The 24148-nt window shown below is 29.2% G+C and overlaps 2 protein-coding genes across 2 annotated transcripts; one reads left to right on the top strand and one right to left on the bottom strand.

Moving 5' to 3' along the window:
- Positions 1 to 5812: 5812 nt before the first annotated feature.
- On the top strand, positions 5813 to 7256 carry LOC107445012 (uncharacterized). The gene has a single exon (XM_016059322.4). The coding sequence runs from the start codon at positions 5849 to 5851 to the stop codon at positions 7097 to 7099; it is 1251 nt and encodes a 416-aa protein (XP_015914808.4). The 5' UTR covers positions 5813 to 5848; the 3' UTR covers positions 7100 to 7256.
- A 4518-nt stretch (positions 7257 to 11774) lies between these two features.
- LOC139424950 (uncharacterized) lies at positions 11775 to 21938 on the bottom strand. The gene is made up of 3 exons (XM_071177264.2): positions 21320 to 21938; positions 19109 to 19231; positions 11775 to 17096 (listed from the first exon to the last, which is right to left on the bottom strand). The coding sequence occupies exon 3, from the start codon at positions 16847 to 16849 to the stop codon at positions 12107 to 12109; it is 4743 nt and encodes a 1580-aa protein (XP_071033365.2). The 5' UTR covers positions 16850 to 17096; positions 19109 to 19231; positions 21320 to 21938; the 3' UTR covers positions 11775 to 12106.
- Positions 21939 to 24148: the final 2210 nt, after the last annotated feature.

Here is a 24148-nt window from a genome sequence, read left to right as displayed (position 1 = left end):
TTAAAACAGTTAAATTTATTCACACCTCATGTTCACTCATGCGTTTTTTAAATCGTATGTTGCAAGTGAAACATGCGCGAATTAGTATTCGAAAATTTTCGCGAGAAAATTTGAAACCCGACTTGGCGAATGTAGCATTGGCGAATTTCAAAATACGGTGCCAAAGAAGTGCGCAGCGGGACCTTATCATTTCAGATAAATAATTAAATTAAGTAATGACCGAATTATGAATGAAAAACAAAGTAAGATTTAATTTCTTAAAAATAAAAAAATTTTGATATTCGATAATATATTTAGCTAATTAACAAATAATATGAAAAATTATTTTTAAAAAAAATTATTACACTCTCTAATATAACGAAGTACTAAATGATTTTAAAAAATGAATAAAATACGCAAACCTTTCAAATTTTTTTGTATAAACAAAGTTGATTGACTTATGTCCAAATCCAAACGACAAAAATAAATTTTGTTTTATCTTTATTTCTAAAAATAAAAACAACAAGATTTATAAATTTAAAATCAGTAATAAAAACTCATTAAATTATTAGAAGTTTCATCCAAAAAGTTTTTAATCAATTAAAAGAAAGTAAAAAAATAGCCTAACAAATTCAATTCTTTATGGGCGCCAAAATTAGATTGCCGATAATTTTCATTAAAAATAAAAAGTTTTTTTAAAAAAAAACCTATCTAATTAATGAAGAAACTCTTCTTTATGTATTCTTTTCAATAATAGATTGCCTTCAGAACAAGGTAACATCGGCGATCACGAAGTTTGTCCCACTGAAAATAATCTACAAGAAAAGTAGCGACAAAGAAAAAAAAGTTAAGAGGTGCGAAAAGGAACATGCGATATAACGATATGTGTTCTCAAAACTCTGATTCTGATTCTACAGCTCACCAATCAAGGCCATTTCAATATAACGAAACGAACATCGTCTTCCACAGCGCGAGTCGACATCGGAAAGTAAGAGAAGAGTCTTATATCGTTATCTTATAACCTTGTGTGTCTTATATCGCTATATCGTTTTACGCTCGTTGTCTTTACTCGACGGCTTAAATCAGATTTCTGATGCATCGCCTTGAATGAAAGCGGCTGTATCGTCTTGCCGATATATGCGTTAAATCGATATGTCTCGATACATCGATTTATAGCCCAGTCCTAGTCAGGACACAGTTGGAAGCGGGATTCGTCGCTAAAGACTATACGTCCCTAGTCGGCATCATTCCAGCCTGATCGAGCCATGCACCACTGTAATCTGGCTCGGCAGTATGCAGGCAGTTCCGATGCGCCAGTTCGTTATTCGTTCGATATTCGTTCCTTGGACACCAAATTTTAATCATTTGCATATCTGTTCAAAACAATCATGCATACGAAATTTCAAAGCAATCGGATGATTGCTTCTTGGTGCGTCGATTTTTTTGTAATAGAGTGTACAAAGGAAAATATTTTAAAATATATGCTAAGGACATTTGCATCCCAATCTCATTAAAAGTAAGAATATTTTTTTATCAGACGTCAGTACTGTTCCTTTTCTGTACATTATTTTACTTTCATTATTTAGTTTTTAAATAATATTCAGCTCGTAATAACCTTTCTTAGGACTATTTCTAAAATAAGTTAATTAGCCATAATGAGATTGTTAACCTTAATGTTGTGAACAAAAATGAGGTTATTAACCATAATGTTGTTAAGTATGCAAAATATTATTTTTCAATATTTTGTCACTCCTGTCCCAGTTGTTACTGTCCCCTTAAATGCATTTTATGACGATGGTGACTATATATATATAGGGAAGAGTCGGGTAGCCCCGTCCACAGTCAATTTCATATGTATAGAATATTTTTTCAAGTCAATGGGCCATCGGACATTAATTGTTCTATTGAAAAAAGATTATTTTCAAAGTTTCAAGTATTTATGCAGCTGGTAACATGGTAAGCAATAGTTTTGAAAATAAGTTGAATACAGTAGTCATGAAATTAAGAAAAATTGGTTGAATGTTTCTATTAAACTTCATTTTAATACTAAAAAAATAATTTGTTCTATACATACAACATTAAAGTATGTAGTCTTAAGTTTAATTTGCACAAAGAAAGAAGTTTGTATGTAAAAAATTGTTCGAGTAATTACAAATTTACAAAAAAATTGGATTTCGGGTAGCCCCGCTCACATGAATATCGGGTATCACCGCCCAATTTTATTTCGTCGATAAATGTGCGGTTGCAAAGATTATTATTTTATTACTTCAAATTTGAATGTTATATGCATTTTTAACAACAAATATATGTTTTAAAATTATATGAAACATAAATTTATATATTTAAAAACGAAAAATTAAATATTTTTAAAATGTAATTGATATATCGAAATTAAATTTAATATCAAGAAATCATAAATATTATGATAAGCTATTTGCTTACTTATTTATTACTCTATGTGTTAATCTTAGTTTTAAGGCATAATTGTAATTATTTTTATGTTAAGTGAAAAAAAAAGGTTTAATGAATTTTTATATTGAATAGTATTAGATTTTGAAAATGTAGAAAAACTCAAGTTATTGATTTTTTTTTTAATTATTTATTCTAGCTTGAATTTAATGTCGGGAATTATCTTCAGCATAGCAGTAACCTCTTAAAAAAATTGTAATCCCAGCTAAACTTTTAATTCATTCTTTATAAAAAATTAAGTCAAATGAAAAAAATAAGAAATTTAAATATAATAGTAAATTTTATTAACTTTATTTCATTTGCGTTAATATATGTTGCGTTGAGTATTGAAATCACGCATATGCATTTATTTAGTTTTGCATTAAAGAAATGGGAATTAAATTTTATAAATACATATATAAATATTCACCATAACCAAATTTCTATTTACTTAAAGAATATGAAGAGTAAAAAAATTCAAAATAAAAAGTAATATTTTTAAAAACCACGCTTTAGTAGTGGAGAATAATAATTAAGAAAAAAAATTGAAAAACGAAAAACGTGGGGCGCATGAAATACATAACAGTACTGTTATATTAGTGTGGGTATGTGTGCTCTTGAGAATATGTGTATCAGTAATTGTAATTGTATCTGAATGTGGATCTGGAATATGCTTTCGTATATGCATATGTATGTGGATGTATATGTGGCTGTGCATGTGTATGAGTAAGAAAATGTGTATATGTATGTGTATATGTACTGTTATGTATTTCATGCGTCCCACGTTTTTCGTTTTTCAATTTTTTTCTTAATTATTATTCTCCACTACTAAAACGTGGTTTTTAAAAATATTACTTTTTATTTTGAATTTTTTTATTTTGAATTTTTTTATTTTAAACTATGATTTTTTTTAATTTTTATTTTATATTTTTAGAAAATTATTATTTTTTAATTATTATTCTTCACTACAAAAAACGTGGTTTTTAAAAATATATATTTTTATTTAGATTATTTTTCTTAGTCAAGAGTAGTCAAAACTACTACACTACTAAAGTAATAGAACTTTTATTTTAAATTAGGGATACAAAAATGTTTATAGAAAAACAATACCTTTACGACTTTTATTAGTTTTATGCTGATGACAACCAAAACATTCTGGAAATGAATGAGGAAAAACTGGATCCTACCACGTGATTTTTCAGTTAATAAAAATACTCCGACAACAAAAATATTTTCACCTGACACGTAATAATTTGAAATAATGGAATAGACAACAAAAGACAATCTCGAAAATAATTATTTTTTTAAATTTTAATTTTATTTTACTTTGCATGTCTTTTTTCTCTTCATTTTCATGCATTGTCATCCAATTCTGAACTGTGTGCTAAATTTGAAGTTTGTAGCTAGTCGGGAAGTTAGTTTAAAATCGATTACAAAATTCCACCCGGACAGACATACACGAAGGCAAGTTTATATAAACGTGGTAAAATGCTGATGATTCTCAAATATAACGACTAAAATATCAAATAAACTAAGTTCGTAAAATTTTAATCTTGCTGCTATTTTTTCATTTATATTATATTTATTTATTTTTATTTTTTAGCTTTTGTATACTAGTGTTATTCTGGAAACAAGGAATAGGAAGTTCAGGGATCTTCATTTATTACTTTCTAGAAATGAAAAAGTTATGTAGACGCTACGTAGACATTGATTATAATGATCGATTTTTACCTAAATAAATTATAATTTTTGATATAGTTCGAATGAACCAAATACTAAACGACTTAAATGAATCAGTAAGTAAATAAACAATAAATACTTTTTAAACAAATTTTTCGTGAGGCGGTGAGAATGATCTTTTTCTCTTTTAATATTAATATTCTATAGCTGTCTTAAATTATTTTAGCAGCGCTTGAACTACTAATTTTAAAGGGCCTTGGGACGATTGTCCGTCTTCATTCCACTTGAGCAGTGCCTCATATATTATAATTTATATTCTATGTAGTTTATTAAATACATTTTATGCAGAAATAAATTTCTCAGAACAGTATCAGATCCCGGCAAAAAACCAATGCCACCTGTAGGATCAATCTTGGCGTAAAAACAGCATTAGCGCTCTTCAATGCTGGCGCAGATTCTTAGGGTTAACGCGATAGAAAAACAGAGGCAGCTGAGCCAATCGCTAAGAAAAACTTCCAGTGGCATAATTTATGCATTCTAACAGTGGGCAAAACAAGAAAGTATTAAACGTTCTAGGAGTAGCCGGAAACAGAAATCGAAAAACAATAACAAACAATCTAAGAAACTAATTATTTTTATATTTGTGCTCTTGACATAATGAACCAATAATTTGCTCTGTTTGAATGATTCTTAATAAGTGATGCCTGAATAAAAATGTTTAATTTTATAGTAATTTTAAAAAAAAACTTTTTTTATATTTTCTCCTCTCAATCGAGCAAAAATACGTTCATACGGAACACTATTGCATGCGGAGTAACTGAGTGAGTGCAATCAAATTTTATCATAGAGAGAAATTAAAATATATATATATATATACAGGGCCGGATTATACCTTTCGTAGGCCCTAGGCACAGAGCCGGATTATACCTTTCGTAGGCCCTAGGCATAGCCGTTTTTGCCCCCCCCCCCATTCCTCCCCTCTTTCCCCGCTAAAATTTTCTTGCATATTTTTTTTTTACATTTTTATTAATATGGGTTTTAATTTACGAATTTGTTTATCTAACTTTATCTGCAATACCGACATACTGCCGATATTGCAGTTAATATCGATAATACCATTTTTGGTGAAAATTTACTCTTCCGATTTAGAGGAAAACTTTGTAGATGAATTTTTACTATTTTCAAATTTGTATGAGCATAAATCTGCACAAGAAATGAAGGCTCAAATTAAAGATAAACTTGTGAATACTTTTCCTAACGTTCACATTGCATTAAGAATATATTTGTCGATTCTTGGATCAAATGCAGAAGGAGAAAGATCTTTCTCCAGATTAAAATTTATAAAAAATTATTTGCGTTCAACAATGAATCAAGATCGTTTGGCATCTCTCGCACTTATGTCTATTGAATACGACATTTTGCGTAGTTTGGAATTCGACAGCATAATACAAGATTTCGTTGAATCCAAAAATCGCAAAAAAGTAATATATTAGATCATAAGATTCTGCAAAATAATTTATTACCGAAAAATATTATATTTTTATTTGTATCTTCATAATTTTGTGCAAAATACACTTGTTGTTTTTAAAGCTAAATTATTTTGGTCAATAAATTTTTTTCTCCCAAGTTTTTCGTAGGCCCCTGAATTTCGTAGGCCCTAGGCACGTGCCTAGTGTGCCTATAGGATAATCCGGCCGTGTATATATATCTTCACCGAAATAAAGTTGTGATAAAATTCAACATGTGTGATAAAACTTTTTCATCGAAATCTCAGTTAACGGTACACTGTGATGTTCATACTCAGGAGAAACCTTATTCATGCAGTGTGTGTAAAAAATCTTTCACACAAAGATCTTCTTTAAAAAAACACTCTCTTGCTTATACTAGACAGAAACCGTATACATGCAGTGTGTGCCATAAATCTTTCACACATAAATGTTATTTAAATCAACACTCTCTTGTTCATACTGGAGAGAAACTTTATTCATGTAGTGTGTGTGATCAATCATTCACTCATAAATCTAGTTTATATAGGCATGCCCTTGTTCATACTAGAGAGAAGCCTCATTCATGCAGTGTGTGTGATAAAACTTTCTCATTTAAATATCAGTTAAAGATACACTCTGTTGTTCATACTGGGGAGACGCCTTATTCATGCAGTGTGTGCAATAAAACTTTCACACATATATCTTCTTTAAAAAAACACTCTCTTATTCATACAGGACAGAAACCCTATTCATGCAGTGTGTGTAAACAATCTTTTACACAGAAAAGTAATTTAAATCAGCACTCTCTTGTTCATACTGGAGAGAAACTTTATTCGTGTAGTGTGTGTAATCTGTCATTCACACATAAATATAGCTTGTATAGACATTCCCTAGTTCATACTGGTGAGAAACCTTATTCATGCAGCGTGTGCAATAAAACTTTCTCATTGAAGTCTTATTTAAAGATACACTGCGTTATTCATACTGGAGAGAAACCCTATTCATGCAGTGTGTGCAATAAATTTTTCAGGCATAAATCTTCATTAAAAAAACATTCTCTTGTTCACACTGGGCAGAAACCTTATTCATGCAGTGTGTGCAATAAATTTTTCAGGCATAAATCTTCATTAAAAAAATATTCTATTGTTCACACTGGGCAGAAACCCTATTCATGCAGTGTGTGTAATCAATCTTTTGCACATAAATATAACTTAAATCAGCACTCTCTTCTTCATACCGAAGAAAAACTTTATTCATGTAGTGTGTGTGATCAATCGTTCACACAGCAACCAAGTTTATCTAGACATTTCCTTGTTCATACAGAAGAGAAACCTTATTCATGCAGCATTTGCGATAAAACTTTCTCATTGAAATTTCAGTTAAAGGTACACTCTGTTGTTCATACTCGAGAGAAACCTTATTCATGCAGCCTGTGTGTTAAAAGTTTCTCATCCAAATCTCATTTGAAGGTACACTACCTTGTTCACACTAGAGAGAAACCTTAGTCAGATTGTGTTTGCAATAAAATATTTGAGCATTGAAATTTTAGTTATAGATAAACTCTGTTGTTCAAAACTTGAGAGAAACTTTATTCATGCAGTATGTGTAAAAAATCTTTCTCACATAAATTAAGTTTAAATAAACACTCTTTTATTCATATTGGAGACAAAGCGTATTCATTCAGTTTATGAAATAAATCCTTCACACAGAAATTTAATTTATATAAACGTTCTCTTGTTTATTAGGGAAAGAAAATTTATTTATTCACTGTGTGTGATCAGTCTTTCATACAGAAACATAATTTAAATAAACAATATGTTCTTAATTTTGGGAAAAACTTTTGTTCTCATGTGATTAATCTTTCTCATTCGAATATAGCTGAATAAACATTCTGTTGTTCTGACATACTGCAGATTATACTTATACCAGCAGCTTCTTGTTAAAATGTCAGTAAATGATACACTGATATTCATACTTTAGAAAAAGCTCATTCATACAGTTTGCGTAAGAAATCTTTCTCACGTAAATCCTTTTTAAAGAAAATATTTCTTGTTCGACCTTATTCATGTAATGTATGTGATCAATATTTTACACATAAATTTTTTTCAAACGAGACACCGTTATTCAAACTGGTGAAAAACTTTGTTCAGGCATTTTTTTTTTATTATTATTATTAATTTGAATTTTTCTTTATAATTTTTTTAAATTTTCCTTAATTGCTTATAATAAATTTTTACAAAGTATTATTGTATAATCTGTAAGCAAGTCGACATAAGTACATAAACTTTTTTCTGCATAATATTTTATAAACTTCAATTTAAAATTTTTTTTTTTTACATTTTCATAGGAAATTCATTTTACAGTGTTTTTTGAAACTCCTATTGCCAAGAAAAATAAAGCCATAGTTTAAGTGCCTTATACTTGAAGCAATCTGATGATTTTAAACTTTATATATAATCTTGCCGGGATGAATTCTCTGAGCTTTAGAACAGACAAAAAATTTTAATACATTAAAAGTTATTAACATTATTTAAAATCTGCCATTCTGGCGATATTTTTTCATGAAAAGTATCAAAATCACTGCCTTATTCTCAGGTTTTGCAAATTTTTATGAGCCCAGGTAATGTAGCATTGGAGTAAGTTTTTTAATTTTAAAACATTAGACTACAAATGTTTTTCATTTTCACGAAATTGTGGCTTTTCTCCATATTGACGTTTTGCATCATTTTCAAAATAAGCGTAGATAACACAGGATTTAAATAGGCTGAACTTCACCTAACAGTCATGAGTAATAGTTGCATATTCACAGCACTTATAAAAATAGCATATTATTTACAAAAAAGCATCATTTTATATTACGACGAAGAATTCGAAAAACAGCCTAAAAAAATATTTTCTTGTTCATATTGGATAAATGAGTGGATGTATTGTTAGTGGTTGTTCACATTTTATAAAAGGTGGAGAATAACCTTATTCATGCAGTATGTGCGATAAAATATTTTCATAGAAAATTAATTTTTAAAAAAAAAAAAATACTTTCATGTTCATATTGGATAAAATAAAGGAGTTATTAATGTGGTGTATGTGAAAAATCTTTTGCAATCAATATGAGTTTAACTTTACGTTATATTGTTTAGTATTGAATTAGTATTGCAAATGCTTTTATAAGTTTTTCACTCAGAAATCTAATTTAAGTAATCACAATCTTGTTGATTCAAGGGAGAAGCCTCTTGTGGAGATAAGTCACAAAAATACAGTTTTAATGATAATTGAGTTGTTCTTATTAAAGACAGTTTTTAGTTGTACTATGCTTAATAAATATTTTTCAAATAACAAGAGGAATAAAATTTGTAAGATAATTAAGCAAAAATAAATTTAAAAAAAAAATTGATATGTATATAATATGTAATCTTCTGTTGTTAGTTTTCTTTTTAAGGTTAACTTCATGACATAATTTAATAAGAAATTTTTCATGTAGCTTTAGACAACAAAAAAGAAGAGCTTTTATCCTTCAAAAGATTATAACCATTTGTAGCTTTTGCATAAATAATTAAATTTTTAGCATGATAATTGCATGTTTATTAATATTTTAATGTTAATATGAAAAGGAATAATATGAGCTTGAGTAAAGAAGTATTTTTTTCTTTGAAAATGTATGGAAAAAAATTAATTTTTCTTTTGCAATTTCAGTAATGGCATTCTATTCCTCTTAATGCAGGTCTAAAAATTAGAGCTGCAAAAGCTGTGTTATTTCATCTACATTTTTGTTTTCTTGCACATTCCAGATTCTAGAAAAGCAAGAGAAAATTGCTCCAAGTCAAGAAAAAATAATTTAATCATGCCTTTGAAAAGTATTAGAATGAGTTGCAAGGCCGTGCTGTGGTGCGGGAAATAAGAAATGCAAAATAAAGGACCTATAATATACATAAAAAAAACAAGCAAAGAGCAATATTGGTAGTTGCTGCTACTGACCACTGACAAGAAGTGTATATTAGCTCAGTTTGAATATAATTTGAATTAAATTTTTATTTTATTAGCTGTGTTTAGGAATGGTACAAATTCATTAAATGACGTCAATTCATCAAATGAAGTACAGAAATTGAATACTGTTCCAGAGTTTTTCCCTTACGTTTCTCGGTTGAAATTAAATTTATTAAGAAATTGAAGATGGAGTACTTCTTGGTTAGCTAGAAACTCAGTTACTTACCATGTCCTGAAATTATTTATTTTTTTTAAAATTCTAAATTGAATAATGAATTTAAACTTCGGGATCTGTTCTTATCAGAAATTTTTCATTTTCTCTAAGAAGTAACTATTTTCTGTTTTGAGAAAAAAATCCATAATTTGCAAAAAATTTTGTTTGATCATGTTTCGTGAAAAAAATTTTTAGTGTTCTTTTCTTAAACCAGAAATGCAGCAATTAACAGTGAGCAGATAAATTATTATACACATGAAACGAACAAAGTTCACCAATTAAAATTTATCCTCGCCTGCTGTAGAAAAGTTCAATGTTGAAAGAGTTTCATTTACCTTGACTCAAACAAATCAATGATAATTGTTTAATTTTTTTGAAGACATTAATTTGATAATACAAAAGGAATTAAAAGCAATTTTTTCCTTTTTGTATCATTTTTGCAGTTTTCCTTTCAATGTAATGCACATATATGTTAGTTCCATCAAAAAGTCATCCGCAAGGACTAGTTTCTCTTAATGCAGAATCTAAGAGTTTACTTGTCTTCTGGGTTTGGATCAAAATTTCAAGGCTACGGACTTGAACATTTATGGTCGCAAACTAAAAATTTTATCGATTGTTCTAAATTGGTTATAAAATACTTAATCAAGATTAAACTAATTTCTAAAGAAATTAAATTTCAAAGACCTATGGTAACTTATCAGGCCTATGGTAACTTATAGTAGCGAAATTTGAACTTTGAGGAATAAAATGTAAAATTATTTTAAAAGAGTAAAATATTTGAAAGATATGTTAAAATAGCTAAAAGGAAAGTAAAGAATGAACATACTATGGTTTCAACTCTGTAAACAAGAACCTTCCTCAATATCTAAACACAAATGAAAAAATTGGTCATTCAATGGTAAGACACTGAGGAAGGTTCTTGTTTATAGGACCAAACCTTAAGCATGACCATTTATGTATCTCTCTTTGTGCTTTATTAACGTTTTTATGTGCAGCACAAAAATATATGTTTTAAATACCAATTCAAATAAAGTTCAAATAGTTGAATTAAATCTAATAAAAAATTCGCAACGGAGTTTTAGAGATAATAGTGAACTTGATCGTTTAATTAAACAGAAAAAAATGTTATTCGGTTCATAAAATCAAGACGCTAAGCATGGCTGGGCTATACCTAAGCATGGCTGGGCTTTCATTGAAAACAAGTTTTATTTCCTTTGTACATTAAAATTTGATTTTATCTTAATTTTTCCTAAAAATGTTTGAAAAATTCTATTTCAGAACCATCTCCCAGAATAGAACTAGCTAAATTTCACTTGATTTGTAATACTTTTGTTTTAAAGAGTTTCTTTTTTAGAATCTATAGTATAATAAATCGATAATAGAAATTTAATCTAATGTTGTTAATTGCGTTATTCCTAGGTTTGGTTAAAAACATCCCTAGCAGCAATAGGCTCTCGTTGAACCAATATTCATTAATAAAAGTAAAAAGATCCCATATTGATCCTATATAGAATTGTTAGATTAACATGATATTTCATATCCATTATTCAGCCACTATGGCCATATATAGAATTGTGCATTTCACCAGCTATTTTGCAGCCGCTTTTCAACCAATATGGGCCTTATATAGTTATTATCCTATGTTAAAAGCCATTCTCGGACTTATATTAAAAAAATCTAAACATCCCGATATTGGTCCGTTGCTGCATGTTCAGATAAGACCTATTGAGACAGTTTTGTGCCCAACTTCGGCCATTGTAAAATTTTTGCTAGAAATTTAAAACTTCCTTAAAATTGTAACTCAGCCAGTACCTAATTTTCTAAAAGAAAAGAGAAATAATTTAATCAAACTTTTTATTTGCCAGTAAAACTGTTTTTTTTTTCTTTAAAAATTTCATAGAATAATAATAATTGTATGTATATACATTTAAATTGTATGCATAATAAAAGTACAAGTATAGTAATACAAGTCAAAAGGACAATGACAACAATTCGGACTTTATCAACTATAATAACGGATCAAATCAGAATCTAACAGATTTGATCAAATTAAAACTTGAAAAAATTAAAATAAATTATATTCAATATTTATCTCAATTTACAAAATAACTTAATTCATGTAACTTAATAAATAACATTAAATAATAATTTAAATAAATAATTAATAAAACAATGGAAATAAGCATTGTAAAATTATCTGACCTAGTAGTCTTGTTATTAATTTTAAAAACATGAGTAGCATGACAATTAGGTCAATCATATTCTAAACATCAGGACACATAATCTTGTTATATTTAATACTGATTATAACAATAAATTAATTATGCTCTATAAAGGGATATTTAGATAAAATTGCGCTTCGTTTTTCTGGAGTATAATTAGCAAGGGATTCGAAATATTCCATAGTCATTTTGTGTTTCTTTCCGGATCTTTCAATGCGCTCTTCAACAGCATTACCATTATCACTGGCTATTTTCTTTCTGGCATCACACAGCTCGGCGTAAGTGTTAATTGGTTTACCAGCATCGGTATCTGAACAATTCAAACTTTTCAAATGCTCCCTGCATAAGATCAATTGGTAAGTACCATTATTGTCTTTCCGCGCTGTTCTGCCTTTGATCTGTATCTCTTCCTTTTCATCCAAAGAAAAGAACGTTTGAATGACATGAATACCTCCCTTTTCTTCCACGCTGCGGTCGTTTGACTTGTAGTCGATTCCCCGACCCATGGTTTTGGTGGCGAGGGTCACAGTGTGTGCAATACCTGCCTCGTTTACACGCCATTCAAATGTTTCAGTATCTTCATTTCCTGTTAGCGTGTGGAGGCGATTAATATTATTTTTACATTTCTCAGCAAATAATTGCATTTCGATATCGGTTTTGAAGAAAACTAAGACGGCGCGATTAAGGTGAACATTTTTAACAACATCGAGTATGAAAGACCGCCAACTGTCTTGCGTGTCCAGAATAGAAACATCTTTCGAGGGTTCGAAAATTAGTTTCCGCTCTCCGTAGAAAGATGGCATTGCAGACATGGTCTGAATTCCATACTTAATCATTGCGTTTCTTTCAGATTCATTTAGAGTCATTAGCGTGCCACTCACACCAAGGATGCTTTCATAACTCAAAGGTAAATTTGCATAAGAGATGGAGCCAACGTTCACTAACAAGTAACCATAATTCCTATAGTTTTTATGTTCATAATTGTCTTTTTTCAATCTGAAATAATTGAACACGTTCTGATATCGGACGAATATATTTGTATAATAAATAAGAGAAGAATCTCGGTAAGAAATGAATCCATCTTTATTAATTTTGTATGTTTCGTCAATCACTTTATTTGCGCTGCTTTTCGAGACGGAAATTGCGTCGTCAACCATCTCTTTTAGATTATTTTCAAACAGATCAGTGGTACTTTGTAAAAATGTACTAAACTCACCGTACTTTTCACATTTTATGTGTTCATTGATGAACTCCTTAATTTTTCTCAACGCCGTGTCTCTCTCAGTAATACCACTTTCAACAATTTTCCAAATCTCCGGCTGAATTTCTAATAGCTCCTCCATTTCTAAAAATTCAGCAGGATTATAAGTATTACCGTAAAAATCTTCAGAGAAAAATACATCAGCCTCATCAATTAAGAGAACGGTTCTTTTAAAGTCTTTATTATTATCCACTACTTTATAATTAAGTTTATTTAAAACAAAATCATTTGTAATAGAATGTAATGATTTTTCAACTCCATTAGTCTTACGAGTCAATGTTTTTTTAGCCATATTGTCAAAAGTAATATAACTTATTTTAGACTTTAAATCAAATTGACTAAAAATTAAAAAAAAGGGATCAAAATCCTTTTCATCACGCTTTGCTAACAAATTACTGTAGCATACTACAAATGCTTCATTTCCTGTCAAAGCTATTAGCGCAGAAATAAGACCCAAAATAAGTGATTTTCCTTGACCTGTTAAAACCTGAACAAAGTGTTTTGGCACTCCTGTAGCATCGTGGTCAACACCCAAAAGTCTCAGTATGCACAGAATTTGAACACAATGTGGTTCTATTCTTTTCTTTATGATTGTAACATCTTTGGATTCTTGAAAAGACCAAACTGAAGCTAAATAAGCCAATAGAACAGGTAGAACGTTTTTTTTAAATTTAGGAGTCCATTTTTGAAAAGGCAGTTTTTGCTCTTTTCCAAGTTCTTTCTTAAGCTCTTTCAAAATTTCAGCGATTTCTAAATTTTCCAAAGATGCCATCTTTTTCGTATAACGGTTGTAACAGTCTTCTAGTATGTTTCTGTTAATTTTTATTTTAAACTCATTTTTTCCAGCTGCTCTACTCACCTCTCGTTCGCAAAACTTTAAAGCTTGTTGTATCCCAATCTGATTTTGTTTACGAGAATTCAGGTAGAAGTTCTCAACGCTGTCAAGAGATTTTTTAAAATCCGAATAATCTTTGCAGCTTTCTACGACGCATTGAAATGGTTGAGTACAGTCTCTTACGAAGTGTTCCGGATCAATGTAGTCAGTTTGATCTTCGAAATGAGTAAAAGAATGCCCAATAGCGAGAAACAAATCGCCTACTGATTTGACGCAGTCTTCATCACTCCAATCCGCTTTATTAAATAACAATATTATAATATCCAATAACTTTTTAATCGTTTCAATCACAAAATGCTTAGGAGGCTCTTTTTGTTTTTTCTCGAGTTTTTCAATGTAATCTTCAGGTTCTTTAATTTTGTACGCTGTAATGTTGCCTCTCGTCACCTCCTCGACAATTCCTTCTAACTCCTTAAAATATGAAATCTTAGGAATAAACCATGCAAAATTAATTCCTTTTAAGTGCTTCAAAAATTCGTTATACATTCTCAAAAATTTAATCATAAAGATTTCTCCGAACTTTCTTAAACAAGCTTTCTGAACTATTTCCAGCAGTTTTTTCATCACGGATTCCACATCAGATTTAAATATACTGCAAGGTATTGGAAGTTTTCCAACAATTGAGCGTCTGTGTTCCCAGTATTCGTTGTATATGTCCAGCAAGTTAGAGAAGTGGTGTAACAGAGAATCGTCATCGTCAGAGCGAAGAACACATTTTATAACGTCAATTTGCTTAGTTAAAATACTACTATCGATATCCGTTAGGGTAGAACTGGTTGCAGAGAAGTAAGGATACGTCTGGGAAATGAATTTTATAATGTTTTGAGTAGCGACACGAAATGATTCTTGACGGTCTTGTTTAGTCATTTGAATGAAATTTACGAAGCCAGCCAGCACAGATGATGACAATTGCTTGAAACGAGCATTCGACTTGTCGCATAAAATAGGAGCAAGGGCACAGTCCACAATATACAGCCAGGTAAGACGTTCTTCAGAGATGCATGTGAATACTATTTCATTGCCAGGTGCCGAAATGTCCTTTTCTTTCAACAAGATAAAAGTGTAACTAAATTTATTTTGTGAGGAATAAAAACCAGGTTCGAAATGTTTCACAAGATTAAATATTAATTGGTATTGTTTTTCAAGGGATACATGATAAAGCTTACTAGAACTCCATGAAATGGCGTTAACAATGGAAAGTTCCCCTTCTTTGAAAGAAATCAACTCACTGGCTGATGTTTGTTTCTGGCAACGAACTATTTCTTCAACCACGTCACGGAAACTCTTTAACAGGAAATAATAAATACTATTTGTTATGGGTATGAATAGTTTTAGTGAAACTCTGTTTGATTCGTCGATTTTTTTGTAAAACTTCTTCCATGCATTTTCAACAAATGTTACTGGAAACATTTTATTACCTAAGTAATTTTTTTCACTCGTTAATTCGATTAAATCTGTAAACAAAGAGATGTCATTTTCGTGGATATAGAGCAATTTGCTACGTGGTAGGTGGTTTATTGTTCTAATAAGACATACAAGATTAAAATTTGTGTTCGGACATTTATTCAACAAATTTTTTCGGTGCTCTTCTATTGCAGTTTTACAAACATCCTGCAAACTCGTAAATAAATCTGGCTTATTTACTTTTGACGAATCACTAAATTTTGGAAAAAACTGATTCCGATTGCAAAGTTTTCTTTCTGCTTCAAGCAAATATTCTGCCCGAAGTTTTATCTCAGACGACAAATGTTCACGTTTAGTGATTTCGGTAAGAAATGTTTCCGGATTTTCGAACGATAAATTGTGGGATTTTTCCAACAACAGAAGTTGATAAAAATCTTCTGCACAAACAGGATCTTTTGAAATGTTTTCGTAACTATCATCCAATAATTCCAGAAAACTGTCATGAGCTTCATCTCTTTCGATTTGAAGGAAATCATAAAAATCATAAGTAATTGTGGCTCTTCCTAAAAATAGTCTCTTATTAAAATCAAAAGAATTGTCCGGAGTTAATTCATCTCCCTCAACAATATCTATTAACCCCAAAAATTGATCATAATTACCAGAGTCAACTTGCAATAAGTTATTGTTACCAATATGCCCGAAAAATAATTTACTGCTTGAATCAAAAATGTTAAGCTGAAGCTTCCCCTTATAGTATATTTTGCCTTTTCTATTTTTTATTATTATCAATTCCGTTTTATCGTCACTATATAGTTTTATCGTATTTCGATTCTCAGTTTTGTCAACATAATCCAAGCAATCATTTGGCCTGACACTTTCGCAAAAGCTATCGTCAGAGTCGTCACTTGCTCCATAGTCATCATTTGGCATGTCCTTTTCCTCATAATCATAGGACGCTAATTGGTAAGCCGACTCAACTTGTTTCTTCGTATCTCTTTTGATCACACTTAAGCTTTTGAACTGTTTAAAAAGAATTGAAAAGTCAGATGGGGCTTGTGTATCGCCCTTTAAACGTAATATGCTTTTACTTTTCTTCTCCTCCACTGTTTCCTTGCTGTTCTCATGAAACGATGTTGACGGAATTTCAGAACTATTGCCGTGTGTTTCTGATATATTTCCAACAGAAAGTGATTCATCAATATTTTTGGCAGATTTATCATGATCAGTTTGATTATCTTTTCTAGTAGTTGTATTTTGAAGCCTTTTCTTTTTCCCCATTATTTTATTGATTTGTTAACTTTTTTTTTTCAATATATAGTTGTTAGTGAATGTTCATATATTTCTTTTTTCTTTCAAATTACCGTAAATGCAATCTATGTGTTTGGAGAATTACTTTTTTGACGGAGATAGTTCTTTTTTAAGCAAATTTTGAAATATATAATACCAAATAATATAATTTTTCCATGAAATGAGCACTCTCCTATGAAAAGCTTGTTCTGAGGGAGAAAAGAGTTTCTCTAAGTTCCTGAAAAAAAAAGATAGATCAATCAAACAATCAGTCAGTACTTGCTAGAAATGAGTAAATAAAACGGTGTATACAAAACAAAATTTAACACAATATTCAATCATAATAGGAAGGAAAAAAAACTACAGATGTTATGCCAATACTTTATATATGATATTAACTTTGGCCTTTGCAAATAAATTTTTCTCAATAAACGAAAAATAATCATATGCAAGTACGGACTATTTGCAAGAAATGCGACATTGTGTTTGTGTCCAACTTCAATCGAAGACTAGTGTACAGACCTTTGTAGACTTTGCATTTTAATAACATAAATTTTGTTTTTGAATAAATATTATGATTTACAGCATAATTTGAACATTCAAAATGTCATTTATATCTTTTATACCTTACTATATTTAAAGCCAGGCAGATTAAATAGATTTAAAATTCGAAGAATGTTCAAAATATGCTGTGCAAATCAGTGTTGGTAAATGAGATGGTTACTAGAAATTTGCCTTACATTTTTCAATAGAGAACTTTTGTAATTTCATGATGTTCCTACTAGTCACTAGTGTCTCCATTGAATCGATCACTAGAAAGCCGTATAATAAATCTGTTAAAAAGAAATCATTTCTATGACTACTCATTACCTCAGATATAAAGGAAAATATTTTAAAATATATGCTAAAGACATTTACATCCCATTCTTATTAAAAGTAAGAATATTTTTTTATCAGACATCAATACTGTTCCTTTTCTATATTTTATTTTACTTTCATTATTTAATTTTTTTATAATACATAGTTTGCAATAACGTTTCCTAGGACTATTTCTAAAATGAGGTTGTTAGCCATAGTTAGATTGTTAACCTTAATGTTGTTAACAATAACAAGGTTATTAACCATAATGTTGTTAAGTTTAAGCAAAATATTATTTTTCAATATTTTGCCACTCCTGTCCCAGTTGTTACCGTCCTCTTAAATGCATTTTATGGCGAGGGCGATGGTGACTATTACAGAAATATTAACATTTATTGATAATTCCACTGTTTCATATTTAGCTTGCAAGCGCATATAAATATATTTAGGATGAAAATAAAATTCAAACAATAAAATTGAAAAATTTAATTATCTTTTATTTTTTTAAACAAAAAAGCTTAATTTATATATTAAGAGGAGAAATATTAGTATATGCATTGTTGCAAAGTAGGTGAATTATTTTATGTGTGATGGAAGAAGGCAACTGTTCACATTCAGGAGTCATTAATTAACGAGTCTAAATTAACGAGGATAAACTACAAATAAATTTTATTCATCTATCTTTAAAAGATCTTAAGAGTAGAAGAAACAAGAAATTCCTATGAATAAAATTTTAATTGAAGATAAAACATTGCTCTACTATGATCGGTCTCAGCCAGATGTTTAAATGCAGTTAGTTTTACAAAAATAAAAACTTCAAGTGTATTGCCAGTTGTGTATTTTAAGAATAGATTGTTCTAAAACTGCAAATGCTTATATTTAATTGCGTTTATTTTTTAGAACAAGATCGCTCACTCTAAAATCCTGTCAGCTCTTCTTTGCCTTAATGAAAAAAATGTAAAAAATTAAAAATATATTCATTATTTATGGAAGATATAAATGTAATATTTGGGAAAAATTACTGAGCGAAATATGTTGAAAAGGATTATAAATAAATGAATTAAATAAACATATAAATTTTATTTGTGTTATAAAAAAATCTTCGGTATGACGTTTTAATCAGTGAATATTTTTGTGCTAGTAATTTGAAGAATCAAATGTTGGCTGTTTTTACATAGCTTGCTTTTATTTTAAGACAATTTATCCAACAAATAATAAAAAAATATAAAAGGTATCTTTGTTTTAATTAACATAAAAATTAACTACTTTTAAAATATATATTTAAAGTGTGCGTCAATATATATTTCACGTAATTCTTATATACGTAGATTAATTCTATAAATAATTGGTGTTTTTTTTTCCTTTTAATTTTTATAAATCAGATTGTCTTACCCGTCTTGAATTTTTTGAATATCAAATTTTTTGAAGAATCATCCGTACTTAAACCAGTGGTTCACAATTTCTTTTCAGATAAGGTCTTATCAACTTGCTTCTGGATAGCCTTTTTCTTAAGCCCTAAAGAAGTTAAAGAACTTCTTATGTAATTTTTAGTAATCAGTAAGAAAACATTGAAATTAGTTAAAACATTTGAGATATAGGCTTTGCAATGCTCATAACCAAGAAACAAAAACAAAAAAGTTAAACCACCTTATACCAATATTTATAAATTTAAAAGGATAACTAGAAGAAAATGAACACAGCGTGGCCACAAAAGTTTAGATATACTTAAAATTCTTCTATAAATTGTAAAATAAAGTAGATTTCCCCCCAATTATTTTACTGTAAGTGTTATAAAAAGATAAGAGAATATTCGAAGTAAAAAAAAAAAAAAACAATAGCGAAAAAAATTAAACAGAAAAATAAACAAAACTTGCTTTTTAGTTTTGCGTTAACGACTACGACTACTAGCAATGAAAGAATAGTGCAATTTCAGTGCTCCTAACAACGATAGTTATTATTGGCAAGTTCCAAAAAAACAACCGAAGCTATCGGACGTATTGGAATAAAGCCTTCTTGGTTTGGGGTTCCTTTGGATTCAATAGGCCAAACCAGTTAAACATTTTTGAGTGGTCGTGAAAACTCAGTTAAATATCAAAGCACACTAAACTGTAAAAAATTAAAGATCAAATTACGATAAAAAGTATCGGCACTCGGAGTAGTGGTAATTTTTTTAGTAAAATTCATTTTTACTGGTACGTGGTCAGGAACAAAAAATCCGATATACGGTAATTTTTACAGTAATAATTACCGTTAGACTACTAAATCACTTTAATTAAATAAATATTACTGTAAAAATTATGGTATAATTTTGGGTTGTTCACCATCGAATTCGGAGAAATAGTATACGATAGTTTTTACAGAGCTATTAGTCTTGATCTAAGCCTACTTACTTGGAGTATCGCCTTACGAGCCGCATTTGAGAACAAAAAGTAGCTAACTAACTTATTTTCTGTTAAGCATTCGTTAAATTTAAAAAAGTCTGACTGGGATATTTGTGACTGCCAGTGGAACAAAATAAATAGTCAAAAATCTCAGCTCAATGCTTAATAATTTCAGTTTTAGATGAGGTGGTGACATTTATGTTTTACCTATTAATCTTGAATTTTCAGATCGATATGTTGTGCAAAACACGAGAATTCATTTATTTACACAAGAAAAAGTTCTAATTCACGAGCCAATTAAAGGGGAACAACTTAGTATACTTTGCAAAAAATGAAGGAAAAAAATTATTGCATTTTTCAAAAGTTTACCATATGCGTTACAAGGAGAGGAAGACCACGAAAACCTCTGAATCTTGATTTTCGAAAAACGAATAAGTTACAGCATAATATGCTGAGTGCTTAGCTAGACGGGCTAGGACATGTATAAACTATCTCGCTCTGTTGATTAATGGATTTTCTCACTCATATCAAAACTTTTTAATATTAAATTTTTATTGAAATAACTTGCTCAAATTATGCACGAAAAATACGTTTTGATTTGAATGACATAGATCAATATGTTGGTCTGGTAAGTCTTGAAAATGGGCGTCTATTTTTGAACGCTTAAAATAAGACAACTGTTATTTCCTATTTATTAATTTGTGAAGCGAACGAATTCTTTAATCAGGTAATATCATACCGATTCAATTTCTTGGGATTATTAATTTAATCAAGAAACTAATTATTTAACAAGAGAAAAAAGCTTATTAACAAGAAAAGAGAAAAAATATTAACAGGATTTAATTATCAAGCAAGACAAGATTTAAATTATTTAACCAGAGGAAAAAATCTTTTGAAATTCAACGGTAATGTGTGCATTAGCGACCGTTAATGCATACATTACATAAATAAATTGGGAAAAACTCTTGATTCCGTGATTGAACGGATCACAATAGTTAATCTGGAGATTGACTAGATGATGAGCATATAAACAGCCTTCGAATTGTGGCGATAACATTTATATAATTTGGTACGTATAAATTAATACATTGGATAAAGACTTCCTTGGAGTAAAGAAATATAATTTGATTTCTTCAAATTTTATTCTTAAATGCGTAATGATTGTATATGAAATAAAATATTTATTCTCATGAATTAAAAAAAAAAACGAAAATTTACTTACCCTCCTTTTTTCTATAGAGAATAAAATAAGTGTTGTTGAAATCGATTTTTTTTTCTTTTGAGGGTGGATATCGTTTTATTAAACTCAGGTTATCTTTTAAACAATTAAAGGGAAATTCCCTCGGTTTGATCGATAAAAAGTAAATTTATAAAGATTATTTATTGTTCTCTGAGGTTAGGAGATAAATTTATTCAAAAACAAATTTCACATTTCATACAGAGATAATTAAAATGCACTGGGGTTCATTTTATACTTTTATTTTATTGGGCAGAAAAATTCTTATTGTCTTCGTATCATAAAACATCGATATCCTAATCAATATATGAACCAGAGAACATGAGCAATATTTAATAGCCAGCATATAATGGGACAGATTTCAAGAGACTACACAAAAAAAATTTATCGTTTTTTATTCAAAAATAAATCAAATAGTCAAAAAAGTATGTTATGCAATTTAAATGCACAGTCAATAATGGAATCTAAGATTACCTTAAATATAACTGCTTCATAACATATTAAATGAATCATATAACTTATTAAATGAAATCTGACGTATCGAAAGAAAGATTTGTGATTATTGAAATATGCGGTCAATTAATGAAGCATGTTTTAAGAATGCTTTTAGTTTTAATTAGTATTTTCTCTCATCAGTTTTATTTTTTAGAACACTTAATTATTTTATTCAATTATTTGTGCTTTGGAATTATTCAATTTTGTAGAAACTTCTAAGTTTATCATCGATCTTATTTGATATAACAAATTAAAAAAAATTAAAACTAAACAATTAAATATTACAGAATGTGCAATGAATTTTGAGTGGTAAGATTAAGTGGTAAGAGTCATCGCGAACCTTAAAAGTTTATATAACACAAAAGCATTCGGATATCATTCTTTCACTCCAAAATCACTCATAACCTGTTTGGTTTCTGAATTAGTTATAAGTAAAAGATTTTACAAAGCATACGAATATTGTATTGCTAAATAAGACAAATTTAAGTAAAACTTAAACAATATTATTTTTTTTTTGTAATGTTTATTAAATAAAATTTTTCTTATTCATCTAAAATTTCTCAAAAACGTAAATTATACTCAAAAATAAATTTGTGTAGCACTTTAATTTCTGTGATGCATTCTCAGGTGGTTTTAAATATTCTGATTTTTTTTACGACATCCGAATTTTAAATTGCGTATTTCAAAAATTACTTATTGGCGCACTTTACATGTACTAATTTCATCGTAAATTTTATCTTTTTTTTTTCTTTTGTAATTATTGCGATGCTTTTCTTCGTGATTTTTACGATCCCGTTACTTTAACTACGATATTAATAAAACGCGCGATTTTTTAATCGCGAATTTAAATAACCACTATTTGATACTTGTGCATATTTAATCGTAAATATATGTTATTCTATCGTCGTTTCGGCAGTTTATAATTATTTCACCTTGAAAAAGCTTGAGAGACGCAAAATAATAATAATAATTAATAAAAATCACAACGGATAAAGTTGTTCAGATAGTATTCACATCTTTGTTAAACAAGAAGTTTTAAGGGTTAAAACGAAAAGAGCTCGTATTTTAAATTATTTAACTGCAGCTATACTGACAGTGTAGAGTTTTTAAAAAGGATTTATTCTAACTTAGAAATGAATAGAATGTTTTTTTTCCTATTTTAAATAGTATACTATGGAACTGGACATTTTCATTTTTTATATACAGAGCCATGAAGGAAAATGGGCCTTTGCGCTGACTTCTATGAGGCTTGACGCTGGTAATATTCAAAAAATAAAAATAAATAATAACAAAAAATAAATAATAACAAAAAAATAAATAATAATAATTAAAAAATACTTTTACAATAACTAAATAATTTTAAATGAAAAGTAATAATAATAAAAAATAAATTTACAAAAACTAAATAATCTTAAAATTGCGCGGTATCGATAGTTTAAAAATCTTTTTTGTTTTATGGTAAGGATGAAATGAAAAAAAAGGCAATATTATCCTAATGTCTAGTGTAAAAACTTCATAAATCAAAATTAGATATACATTCGAACCTCCCTAACTCGAACCTCGATTTCACGAATTTTTCGATATCTCGAAGAGAAAAAAAATTCCCTTCAAATTTCCTATACACTCAATGTTAAAAAAAAACGTGATTTCACGATTTTTTTTCTGAAAATAAAAAAATATTCCAAAAAAAATTTTAAGAATAGATAACCAATTCTCATAATGATAAACTTTTAAAAAAAATGGACATAAAGACGTCAGTGGCATGGGATGATGTGTCTCTCTCTACGATAATGAATGGCTTCAAGAAGGCTGGATTCATTAAAGATCACGAAAGTAGTCAAACAATCAATATCGTTAATTCTGCTGAAAACTACACCGAAAATGATTGGGACAGATTGACCGGACTCAGAAACTTGATGACTTGGAATTTCATAACTTTGTAAACGTAGATGATGCAGTAACAGTGTGTGGTCAGTGGCATGACAATGATCATCGCTCAAACGAAAGCTTCTTGTGAACTATCAGAAGAAGAGGATGAGGAAATCGAAGATATACCACCCAATGTTACTAACAAACAAGCACTTTCTGCAGTGGACACTGTAAGGAGATTTATTTGAGAGGCAGTCAAATATGTCAGAGGAGACATTTAAAGCTATAGTCCACTTAGAAAGTGTTATAGACAAACTTTCTTACACATCTCTAAAGCAAACAACAATTGAATCTTTTTTTAAGTGAAAGTGTTTTTATAATACATATGGAATAGTAAATAAGGTATGTAAAAAGCATTTTTCTTTATTCTACCATCGATAACATGCGATT

Source organism: Parasteatoda tepidariorum, chromosome 2 (assembly GCF_982258835.1).
Source record: "Parasteatoda tepidariorum strain Cologne lab strain chromosome 2, Ptep-v5.0, whole genome shotgun sequence".
In the NCBI taxonomy this organism is placed as follows: domain Eukaryota; kingdom Metazoa; phylum Arthropoda; class Arachnida; order Araneae; family Theridiidae; genus Parasteatoda; species Parasteatoda tepidariorum.
Note: the sequence above shows the minus strand (reverse complement) of the source record. Positions and strands in the feature narration are given on the sequence as shown.

What these genes read in the sequence shown, in the direction of transcription:
- LOC107445012 (XM_016059322.4), top strand. Translation starts at nt 5,849, where the DNA reads ATGTGTGATAAAACTTTTTCATCGAAATCTCAGTTAACGGTACACTGT.
- LOC139424950 (XM_071177264.2), bottom strand. Translation starts at nt 16,849, where the DNA reads ATGGGGAAAAAGAAAAGGCTTCAAAATACAACTACTAGAAAAGATAAT.